This window comes from Malaclemys terrapin, chromosome 1 (genome assembly GCF_027887155.1).
Source record: "Malaclemys terrapin pileata isolate rMalTer1 chromosome 1, rMalTer1.hap1, whole genome shotgun sequence".
Classification (NCBI taxonomy): domain Eukaryota; kingdom Metazoa; phylum Chordata; order Testudines; family Emydidae; genus Malaclemys; species Malaclemys terrapin.
Window position 1 is genome coordinate 28976680 of NC_071505.1, and position 12642 is coordinate 28989321.

Consider the following 12642-nt stretch of genomic DNA (forward strand, 5'->3'; position numbering starts at 1 on the left):
AGACTTTGCAAGGCCAACACTTTATTTACAAATATATATACACATACAAACTAGAAAATGGTATAGGCTGAAGTAGAGTAGAGTGTATTTGCACAACTTAGCCCATAAACTTAGGATCTTAAAAGTGCCTACTGGGAACAAATACAGTCAATATTTCCAGTTATGCAAAGTCACCATTATGGGATGCAGGATTTATCATTGAGTCTATTTTTAATTGTTTATTTTATTTCAAAATAACTTTTACTGTGAATTTTTCTTCTGTGATCATACAAGAAACCTAGAACTTTAAAAAAAAAAACCACCCTTTAATTTTCAAAATAAGGCTCCAAAAATAAGTATTACTTTCTGCATGGGTCTAAAGTCTTTCAGTTTCACCAGTATAACTCCATTTACTTTAATGGAATTAATCCATAACTGAGATCTGATTCAGATTAAGTTATGAGTACATCATACCTGAAATAACATTGCAGAATAGAATAGTCATGTTTATACCACATGAATCCTGCACTGGTCATCATAACTATCACTAACTCCTGCCTTTCACAAGCTAGTATGTACATTTCAAACCATTATGTAAATTGACTATAAATTGTACTTGTAGATTTCAAGATGCTTCTCCCCATCTATGGTTTCTGTGTTAAGTACGTTATTTTAAAAGGAAAAAAAAGCAGGGAGAGAATTTTAAAAAGGCAAAACTCAAAGACCCGGGACTGGGATCTTCAAAGGAAATTAAGAAAGTTAGGCGCTGAGCTCCCATAGAATTTCAATGGGAATTAGATGCCTACCTCCCTTAGGCCCCTTTGAAAATCCCACCCCTTGTTGTAATAAAATTGCATATCATAATGTATACGTACTGTGTGTGTATATATATCTATAGCTATTAAAATCCAAATATATAACTTTTTGCTCACATGCAACTAATACATCTGCATGATTTGGGTTTATGTAGAAAGAGATACTGTTACATGTAACAACAACATTGTACTATACAGTTCAATATGTAAATAATTGTATTCGGATGGCCTGGAGGTCTAGTGGCAACATAATGCAATCTCACCTGGGGGTGCCAATCTCTTCTCTCACTCTACCCAAGACTTTCATGGGCAGGAGCAGCAACAGGATGAGGGCCATGATCCTGGAAGTGCTTAAGTGCATGCTTAAATTTCAGTGCATGAGCTGTCCCAACCCTAACCCCTGATGATATTATGTAACAGTATCTGTAATATTACTGTAATAAATTGTTGATGAAGTCTGACAGTGAAGACGAGGGAATTTATTACAAAATTTCCTTACCATTTTGTTCTGATAAAGTTGCCAAGGCATTAGCAGCTGCCTGAAACACTTCTTTTGCTGTGGAATGCATCAGCATGGCTAGCATCACTTCTCTGTGTATGGGGTACCTTTCACAAAAATAAATAAATCACTGCACAATGGCCATATTACAATGATTATAGTGCATTTTAAGGAATCCATATTAGAATTAAGTGAAATTATTCTTTGTAGATCATAATACCAGGTTGTTAATGTTTTGCCATAGCAACAGTTAAAGAGAAAGCCCTTTAAATAGTTGCAAACTGCCCATTCCTGTCTCCCTGACATTAATGGGAGCTTTTCTAAATGAGTCAAGGTCCACAAAAGAATACAATAAAGTGCATTTCAAATTTGGCTATCATGGCATCTCTGAGAAGGAGGTGACAAAGAGATTCTCTCGGTCTCGCCCAAGTCCAGCTTCTCCTCCCTGATTCCAGTAGTGCCCCCTACACCTCAGCTTTCCATCTAATTTGGGGGCTTATTCCTTATCTTTTTCTCCCAAGCTACCAGGTGGTTCAAGCTCCTCCCCCAGCCCTAATCTTTTGGGATCAGCAGCAAGCTGAGTGTCTTCAGGCAGCATCCTGCCCTGTTTGATGAATTAGAAAGCAACAAAAGGGAAACAAAGTACCATAAATTAATTAACCCAAGTGACCTAACAATTAGTTTTGAATCTCCGTGCTCCCCAACATATAGTTCAAGTTATTACTACTGACTGTTTATCTTCATCTCCAATTTTCTCATGAAGGTTGCACTGGTACATAAACAGATTGTTCAAAGCCCAACAAGCAGCCTCCTGAATTTAAAACAAGAGCAAAATAAAATACTTTTAAAACACATACAATTTAAAACAGCTACAAATTATTTTAAAAAACATTTTAAAAATAGTTCCACTATTTTTGCCACTCTGTTGTGGAGGTCAACACATCGAAAACAGATAAAAAAAATAAACAGTTATGAATAAAAATACTAATTCAGTCACAATTTATGTTATCCAGGTTGTTATGATGACAGAAAGCCTCACTTAATTTTTATATATACTGTGACAGACCCAGACCAGGGGGGTACAGGAGTCTGGTAGAGGGCAAATATACTGGTCACTGGATGAGTAGTTTTCGCTTCCCTGAGTGACCAGAGCAGGGGCTGCACTAGAGTAATCAGGAACCTGCTAGAACCAGTTAAGGCAGGCAGGCTAATTAGGACACCTAGAGCCAATTAAGAAGAAGCTTCTAGAATCAATTAAGGCAAAGACCTATGGACCAGGGAGCCGCTGGCATCGGTGCAACCGGTACTGGTAGAGAGAACATCTCAAGCCACCTGCAGGGCCTCTGGTGTGGAGGGCACCCGAATGTGGGCATTGCCACCCAGGGAGGTCAGCTCGGAGTGGGCCGGGCTACTCCGCTCGACTTGAGTCGGAGGCCGCGAGGCCAAAGGGGATCGAGAACTGCCCAACACGGGTCCAGTCTCTCCCCCAGCCTTGCTTCGGTGTCGTGGCGAAGAAGATCTCTTCTTTGCCTTTTTCGAATGTCCCGTGGACAGGGAGCAGTGCTGACTGGTGGATTGCACCGATGGGTCGCTGCGCACTGATGCCATGGTGCTCGGTGCCAACTCGGAGCGGCGCAACGGTGTCAGGGCCGACTATCAAAATGTCTCGGAGCCGTATGTCCCGCTCCTTCTTGGTCCGAGGCTTGAAGGATCTGCAAATCCTGCAGCGATCGCTGAGGTGGGTTTCCCGCAGACAGCATAAACAGTCCACGTGCGGATCACTCACGGGCATAGGCCGTTTGCAAGTGTCGCACGACTTAAAGCCCAGGGTGCGGGGCATGCCCCAACCCAGGCGCACTTAACTATTCTAACTAAACTTTTTCTTTTTTAACTACAGGTACTAACTAAACTATGAACTAAACAAAGTCCAAGAGGGAAAGATACAGCAGAGCAGTTCTGAGGCACCTTCACTGGCGGCAAGAAGGAACTGGGGGAGAGGGGGAACCGTGCCATGGCAGCGCCACTCCAGGGGTTGCTAGGGGTACTCCCCTATGGGTACTGCTAAGGGAAAAACTTCTGGCACCGGTGCACGTGGTGAGCATGCACACCTATTGTGCAATGCACATGAGCAATCACTCGAAGAAGAACAGACACTGACCCTACAAGCTACATGTCTCATTCTTTTTTCCAGAAACTTGTAGCTCTTGGGTTAAATTTATAAACACTTATATTTCTGTTCTCTTATATTGTGGTATGAAGGCTACAGGGTAAGATCCTGGCCCACACTTCAACCTCCTACAAGGTCTTGCATTGGTCCTCTGTACCACATGTGAATTATACCCTTACTGACTACATATGCATGATCTGAAGAAGTGACAGAGACCACCTCATTGAGGAGATGAACTAATGGAGAAGAAGTAACAAGCATTAAGTCTTAACTCCAGGCCAATCATCAAGAGCTTATCTATCTGAGAAAATGTTATTGTGTTCAAACGTGAATGTGAAGAACTGAGTTAGCTGACACTATGCTGACCATGACTGACCAGTCAGTGTAGGCTAGAATAAATCATTTTCAGTATCATGTCAGCTAATAATTATGATCACAAATAGGATACATTTCTCTTTATTCAAACTTCCCTTTACTATAAATAAATAGTTTGTTAGTCACGATTCAGCTACTGATTTGGGGGCATATTTAACTTGTTTCCGCTTGCCGAGAGAAGATTATTCTTCACAAGTGGGTCTCTCTTATAAAAGGTATAATCTGATAGACACAACAGAAGATATTGTAACTGAATGAACATGCTGTTTTATAGCCTGCTGGGGTTTTATTTATCTATTCATTTATTTTGTGTGACAAGGTATTTATTAATCTTGAGTTCTATGCTTCTCTAAATCATGGCACCCTCTAACAGGTGGTAAGAGCCTGTCTGTGAAAAAGAGTGGGGCTGCATGTCTGCACTTCTACCATGAGAAGCCATTATTAATAATTAAGCAAAACTCAATCTTTATTTCTCCGGACTATAATTTTAGTACATTTGAGAGAATTACTTTGCTAAACACCTTCACTTGTGCATTTAATTTTTTTTATTTTCTCAAACACACACTCCCAAAATTCTCACCTGTACGTCTGTGTTTTTTCGGTGCAATTTTAATGCTTTATAGCATGCTTCCAGCCAATATAATTTTTCTCCCTCTTCCTCTTCTTTTCTTTCCTCTAAGTCTTGGTTCAAAAATATTGTTTCCGCTTGAAAATACAGACAAGAGGGTGTTAAATTAAATGTAGTTATGTCTCATGCCATATTTCTAATTTTAAAATGCATGCACACATTTATTTTCATGTTCACATAAAGAATACTGCAGATGTTAAAACATGACCCTACGACTCTTCTACATTGCCATTCATCACAGAGTTACCGTGATCTTCCAGCACTCTTCTGTCATTAGGAAAAGAAGGGTACACTGAAATGGCTAAGAGAAGAATTGGGAAAGAGTAAAATAAAACGTGGTTTTAAATTGTCAGTGAATTTCAGTACTTATAAAAATGAATGGTTGCCAGCATGGTACTAAAGGTTACACAAAGTAGGCCCAGTTCTGCTATCTGCTACACCTTTGTACCCTTATTCACATGAGCAACCCAACTGACTGCAGTGTGACAATTATTCACACTTGTAAGGGGTTACAGGATCCCACCCCTAACAAACTAGCAGACACCCACATTTGAAAATTGTGGCCTTAATGCAGCTTCAAACAAAGCTCAAAACTATCAGGTTATTTCTAGAACACAGACACCATCCTGCTGGGAAACAGAAGTAAACTGCCATAGCAGTATTAGTATGCAGATACACAAACCAATCATCAATCCTGGATTCAGAATTACTATATTCACTACCCTCACAATAGTTTTTAAACTAAGAAGGGATTATCCACTATGCAGCCTATGAATAGATATGTTAGTGCTCATCAAAACACTATACCAACTGAGCGGAGGGTAGGTGACGCGGTTAACTGGTACAAATACTGGCATGCTACAACAAAACAATGAGCTCTAACAGGTGAGCAGGATAAAACACTGTTGCATACCTAGCCTTGTTAACCCCTACTCCTGTTTGAAATCTACTAGTGGCAAAATACAGAAGAATTATGAATCCACAGGAAATTACGCTAGCACACCAACTGTGGAAACATAAACATTTGTCTATTAATCATTTTATTTAGGTAATTAGGAAGAAATTTACTTACTGAGGAGAGCTAAACAACTGAGTGCTGCAGCCTGTAACTTTGCATTTGCAGAGTATCTTATAACAGCCTTCACAATGACTTCGTGTACCTCATTTAATACCAGGATGTTGAAAAAATTTCCTAAAAGTAGATTAAAATGTTATCTGAATATATCTAGCTAGATCTATATCTATATACAGAGACAATATAGCTATAGCCACATGCATAGGACACACATACTGTGCTTGAAGAAAAACAGCAGATTAGGCAGTTAATTTGTTTGACATAGTAAGTAAATTGATTTGTGAAATGAGGATAACTGGCCAAGAATAAGAAAAACAGAGAACTGGGTTCTTTGGTTTCTCCTCCTCATTCATGTAGGAAGAACCCAGGAGGATCCTCTATATTCCACTGAATCCTTCAAAGAGGATTTTATTTACCTTCAGATGAGACTTGATGGATGTGACTCTCTAGCACCTATAAACACCATTCCTTTAGGCAGCTACAGAAGGTGTTAATGAAGAGCAAAATGAAGTGCTCACCTCTGTCAAAAGGCAGAGTTTGCAGCCACTGCATTATTTCCAAGCTATTCCTGCCTTCAAATGATTAAGGGCTTGTCTACACTTACATTTTATAGCGTTCTAACTTGCTGGCTCATGAAAAATCACCCCTTCCCCCCCCCCCCCCCCCAGAGCACAGCAAGTCTGAGCGTTTTAAAGCGCTAGAGTAGATGGGCTCCCAGTGCTCAGAGCTAATCCCCTCGTGGAGGAGCGCTTTGAAGTTTCCAGTGTAGACATACCCTAACCAAAGTATAGACCTGAACTTTGATTTCTGCACTGACACTTAACTGACCCTATAAGGGAAGCTATTTAACTGTTTTGACCTATATTCTGAAATAGAGCTCTCTCCACACAAAATAGATCAGGGTTTAGCACAAGCTTCTGACTATATATATAAAAAAAAAGAGTTTACACACTTTGAAACTATGGAAAGATAAATAATCTTTGCTGTATATATAATGAGCATCTCTAAAAAGAAACATTTACTATGGTATGTGCAGCATTTCCTGCAGTAGGTTCAATGTAAGGAATACTGCAAAGAACAAACAAATAAAAACCAAATTTCCCTATCCTCCCCAAGGAAAATAAATACTACATGTAAATCTTATTTTAGGAGTACCCACTTCATTAAATATATTCTGCTAGTTACATCTATTGTATCTGATATTTAATTTTGTTTAGTAATTCTTAATTAAGAGAGGGTTGAATCACTCTACCAATATGACAGAAAAAAATCAAGGTTTTAAAAGGAATAACAGTTTTCTCTAGCCCTTCAGATGAAATGCAAAACTGAAGAACATACCACCTGTGGTCTGATGGTGCTTTTCTGATACACAATAGAAAGCTAACCTTGCTTACTCCAACTCACTATAGAGTTGATCCTGCAAGGGGTTGAGCACTCTCAAATTTCTATTGCCTTCAATAGGAGATAAACAGGATCAGCATCTTGCAGGATTGAGCTCTATGGCTCAAATTCAAAAAAGCATTTAAGCACATCTGCATCATTCTGAAATGTAAATTGATATGTAGTTATGTAGTGGTGCCCTGTTCCGTTAAATAGCTTTTTCTTGTTGCTTTTCTTTATGTAGCTTACAGGCATTCAGGTGCTTAGGTATAAAACAATTTGAGAGCCTCTCTCTAGAGGCTCATCTAAAAGAGAAAGGTATGAATGTGACACATATAATGAACATATTTTGTACTGTAAATGCCTTTAAATTACCAGATCATCTTCAGATCTGCAAAAGTGGTGATTCTATCTTGTCACACCTTAGAGACTAACACATTTATTTGGGCATAAGCTTTCGAGGGCTACAACACACTTTATCAGATGTATGGAGTGGAAAATACGTAGGAAGATATACATACATAGTACATGAAAAGATGGAAGTTGCCTTACCTGTGTTTTCCAATCCATGCATCTGATGAAGTGGGTTTTAGCCCACGAAAGCTTATGCCCAAATAAATTTGCTAGTCTCTACGATGCCACAAGTACTCCTCGTTGTTTTTGCTGATACAGACTAACACGGCTACAACTCTGAAACCTGTCTTGTCACAGTTGAACATGAGCTATTGAATTTGCAAGCTTTCACCATTTCTCTAATTTAAACATAAAAACTATGGATGAGACAGCGCAAGATTTAATTTGACTGTGAGTTACACCAGGCATAACCAAAAGTAAAATATCAACAGGTCAGACTAACACTCTAGAAGCAACCGTACAATTCAGGAGATCCAAATCCAGGTCCTAAACTTTTACCCAAACTTCTCGGGCACGCAGGGGCTGCAAAGACTATAGAGCAGGGGTCGGCATCCTTTCAGAAGTGGTGTGCCGAGTCTTCATTTATTCACTCTAATTTAAGGTTTTGTGTGCCAGTAATATATTATAACATTTTTAGACGGTCTCTTTCTATAAGTCTATAATATATAACTAAACTATTGTTGTATGTAAAGTAAATACGGTTTTTAAAATGTTTAAGAAGCTTCACTTAAAATTAAATTAAAATGCTGAGCCCCCAGGACCGGTGGCCAGGACTCAGGCAGTGTGAGTGCCACTGAAAATCAGCCTACGTGCCGTCTTCGGCACGTGTGCCATATGTTGCCTACCCCAGCATAACACTACGTTCATTGGGAGGGTGGAGGAGCACCTTGTTTTGCTCTTGATTAACCCCAGTCAACACTGAAGCATTTCTACAATCCAGAAGCAACCATGTCCAACTTTCCTTGGCCAGAGGGAGTGTTACTGTGATGTGGATCTTTGGGACCACTAGAAGGAGGATAAATGAGATCCCAGAGGACGATTTCTACAAGAAAATATAGTACCATCAGTTGTTTCTCAGGTACTCAGCATCAGCACCTAAAATATGAAATCCTAGAAGGAAATATCTTCCATACTGTAATAACTCTAAAAAGAATGCTTTAATACTATGCACACATAGGTATCATTGTTGCCTTGTGGTTCTCCTGTCTGTTTGTTGTATTTCTCCCCTCTCTCTTGGCTTGTACTTAGACTAAAATTTTCAGGGAAGAGGCTGTCTTTTTGTTCTGTTTTTATACAGCGTCATGTCTACATGACCAGGGCCTCAGGAGCTACCACAATACAAATAAATTCTTTATTTGTCTGGCTAAATATAAACATTAATCTAGTTCTACTCTAAAAGTTAAGTGGTAGTGGCAACACTGTCAGCTGTTAAAGAAGCAAACAAACAATAAAAAATTTCAGTATAAAATACAGTTTCATGAACTTACCCAGTGTAAGCTTGTGCAACAAACAGCAACCCACTTTCTGAATTGGTTCACTGTTAGGGAATGTTTTCATAGTTTCCACTATGACATTGTAACATCTAACATTTCCAGACATGAGCACTTCAACATTGCTGGCTAAAGTAAAAAAACATTGTTATGCTTCTTAAATAAGAAAAATTAAATGATAAGGTTTGAATATGTACATGTATTTCAAAAACTGGATCTATACTTTGGTTTTAGCCATTGTGACAATTTTTATTATTTCTACTTATTTCCACACAATGAAAGACATTAGCTAAACCTCTACTTACAAATGCTGTTTTACTTCAACTTAGAATCACTTAGAGTGTGAATTGTTACTGATCTACTTCCATTATATATTTAGCCATTTAACAGAAATGATACCTCCAGGTGCTTTACAAATATTAATTAATCTGTAAACAGGTAGGTAAATATTTCTTTTCGCATTTTACAGATGAGTAAACAGAAGTATACAGTATTTAAGTGATTAGCTCAAGGATATACAGTACATCAGTTTAGTGGTAGGGCCTGGAATACAACCCAGAAATGTTGACCCGTAATGCCCTGCTCTAACTATTGTAATTCTAATCTCCTCTCCTTTTTGTGGGCAAGTTAACATCACTTATTTTGGCTGTTAGCTCTGCCCATTCAATAGATAGAGAATGCTTAGAAGTGTTCTGCTAAGGTATGCTTCTGGCTTTTTGAATGATGTGCCAAAGTGCAGGTTTTAATTACAAATATTTCTATACCTAGTTTGAAGTGGAGGTAGTATATAGCAAACAACAATAAAAAATTCTTATTAATGATTAGTGAAAGAAGCTGAGCAGATCATCTTCTAATAGAAATGGAGACAAAAAAGCAGGTCCGCCTCTATTAAAGTCAGGATATGTCTAACTAGCAATTAAACACCCCCAGCTGGCCAGGATCAGCAGACTTGGGCTTGGGCTGCAGGGCTGCAAAATAGCTATGTAGACATTCGCGCTTGGGCTGGAGTCTAAGCTCTGGGACTCCACAAGGCGGGAGGGTCCAACTGAGCTGCTAAGAATTCTGAAGCAGCTTACTTCAGAGTAAAAGGAGGCCACATATTTTGTTTCAATAACCACAATGTTTAACTAATGTCAATCTTAGCAGCTGAGAAACCTCCTTATATTCAAGTGCTTACTTTTTTGATTTCTCAATTATGACAAACTAAACTTGTGTTCAACAAACAGTATTCTATACACTTCACAAATAATTGTAAGACTAGCCCAAATATACAAAAGACTATTGAAAACTTCCACCCAAAGAAGAACAAAAATAGAGTGGATCTTAAATAATGGAACAATCGAGTAGTTCTAAGCCTATGAGGTGCCAACAGCTGTCCAGGACTGGGTGGGCACAGAGGGATTCAAGGCTGCTCTCACATTCTAGTCTCCCGCCTTCTGCTAAAGCAGATTTGCTCAGTCGCCTAAACTGGACCTCCTCAGATGCGAAAAGCCATCCAGTGCACCAATGCCTATGGCTTTCCTTTGAACTACTCTGGGAATTCATGAAGCACTACAGAGAGCATTTCAGAACTGAATGTCCGAGTGTGAGTGATTTGAAAAGACTGATAGCCCCAAATGCTACAGTAATGCACTTACATGGACCAGCTAATGAATGTAAAGAATAAAGTGCCGGAAGTACAACATCTTCTTTTTCTTGAAACTCTTTTAACACATTCAGTATGATCATGTGATCTTTGCTTTCAACAAATTCAGTCAGCTGCTCTTCTGGAACTAAATTGAAAAGCAAACAGAGATGTAGTATGTTTTAAGGAAATAATATACTTATAGAGCTTGGTATTAATTAAAATTTTTTTTTTTTTTTTACAAAGTTTTCTGATATTGATTTTATTCTTTTTGCACAACGTAAAGTGCTCTAGACACCAAAATCCTTTCAATAATGTAAGACTTGTCAGCATTGTCTTCCTTTGGTCTAGAACCTTTATGAAACAATAGCAAAGGAAATGGGAATCGTAACACCTGTTTTCTATCAATTGACTGCTCTGTTGCTTACATAAGTAAGAGATCTTAAGGTCCAGCTGCAGCAGCACCACGGGGGTGTGTGTGTGTGTTTTGAAGCCGCAACAGGAGAGAGAGCTCTCCTATCGGCATAAAACCCCACCCTCCTGAGACACACAAATTTTGCCGATATGAGTGGTAGTGTAGACATAAATGGATTAACAAACTTAATCAGTTTCTCTTTTAGCATATGGTTGAGATGCAGTGTAAAGACTGGTAATTTCCTTCATACATTAAAATTATGAGTTATTTCATATAATTTAATTTTAAGCAGAACACTTTATTAAAACTAGTGATGAAGACTGCTTAAAAATCAATGTCACAGTATGGTTTTATAGCTGTGAGCTCTAATAGAAAATAAAAGTATTTACAAAAAGAGGATCAAACCCTAAAGTTGTGGGGACATAATGACACATTCCATTTATTTTTTAGAATGAGCACTGGTATAACATCATATCTTTTACTAGTTTTGTAGGCCTTTGCCATGGTACATGTCATGTATTAAGCATATCTGGGAATATAGTGTAGTAATTATACACTAGAGCTTCTTACCAGTGCACATTCCATTAAAATGTTGGTTGCTGTTTTAGGACATTATATTTGTATAAATGGATAATCCAACTTATATGAGTAAAAGTGCAAGAAAACATTAATTCTAACACAAAATTGTCAGCAGCATATCAAACAAATGGAGTATGTGGTTTGCACTATTTCAGTCTATTTGTTCATGTGGCCAAATCCTATCAGTCACTTATTTTTTCCATGTTGAATTGATAACAAAATTCAGTGGGAGTTTTTTTAAACTCTTTGCTCCTTTATCAAACAAATAAAATAGTAATTATAATAAGAAATCAAATCCAAGAAAAAAATTGAAATAATTACATACTTCACATTAATACAACTACATGTATGACATTAATATTAATTTAAATTTATACTTCCTTGTCACCAGAGACCACGATCAAAATTGAGATATCATTGTGCTAGATTTGTATAAGAACATGTGAAAATATAGTCATTGTCCCGATTAGCTTAGAAGACAGTGACATATGAATGGTGGAGAGAGGAATACTAATTGTCTGATATTTTTATATATGTTCTGACAGAAGCGGAGGAGTGAAGATTTGTTTATAGGTGTTGAGCAGACAGGGCGGCCGCCTCAGGTGCCAGACCGGAGTGGGGGAAGGGGAGGTGAAGGGAGGAGGGCACTAGGACCCAGAGTGTAGAAAACTGTGTCAGTTGCTGGTGCATATTATTCTCTCTCCTCTAGATGCACAGAGACAGTGGAGTTCTGTGCTGGAGGAAGGAGGGCACAAGACACATAGGCAGGCAGGAAAAAAGGTGAGAGGGAATAACAGAAACCAGCAGGAGATGCAGGGAGAGAGAAGAGGAGGAGCCTCTTATGCAGGGCCGTCCTTACCCATACGCAAAGTATGCAGCTACATAGGGCACCAGGAAACTTGGGGCACCAAATTTCCTGGTGCCCTGCACAGCTGCATGCTGTTCCAGCCCCTGCTCCGGCTCTTCCCCGGCCCCTGCTCCACCCCAGCCCCGCCTCTTCCCGCCCCTGCTCCAGCAGCATTCAGAAAAAGCAAGCAAGCAAAGGAAGCTTTTCTATCTAAGCAGGAAGGAGCTCTCCTGAGATACAGACACAAATGTTCACGGTGAGCCTTCTGGCCCCAGTGAGGATGTGAGTGGTGAGGAGATGCCTGATCTCCCAGTTAGTCAGAGTGCAGGTGACCTGGCAGCTACTGCAGCATCCA

The 12642-nt window shown here is 39.1% G+C and overlaps 1 protein-coding gene across 1 annotated transcript in view; it reads right to left on the reverse strand.

Moving 5' to 3' along the window:
- LRRK2 (leucine rich repeat kinase 2) overlaps window positions 1–12642 on the reverse strand; it is a 140905-nt gene that overhangs the window by 98002 nt on the left and 30261 nt on the right. The window contains exons 6-11 of the mRNA XM_054018958.1: window positions 10460–10594; window positions 8820–8951; window positions 5536–5655; window positions 4416–4540; window positions 2025–2104; window positions 1294–1400 (exon numbers count right to left, since the gene is read on the reverse strand). Of these exons, the coding sequence (XP_053874933.1) occupies window positions 1294–1400; window positions 2025–2104; window positions 4416–4540; window positions 5536–5655; window positions 8820–8951; window positions 10460–10594 (699 nt within the window). The remainder of the gene's footprint in view (window positions 1–1293; window positions 1401–2024; window positions 2105–4415; window positions 4541–5535; window positions 5656–8819; window positions 8952–10459; window positions 10595–12642) is intronic.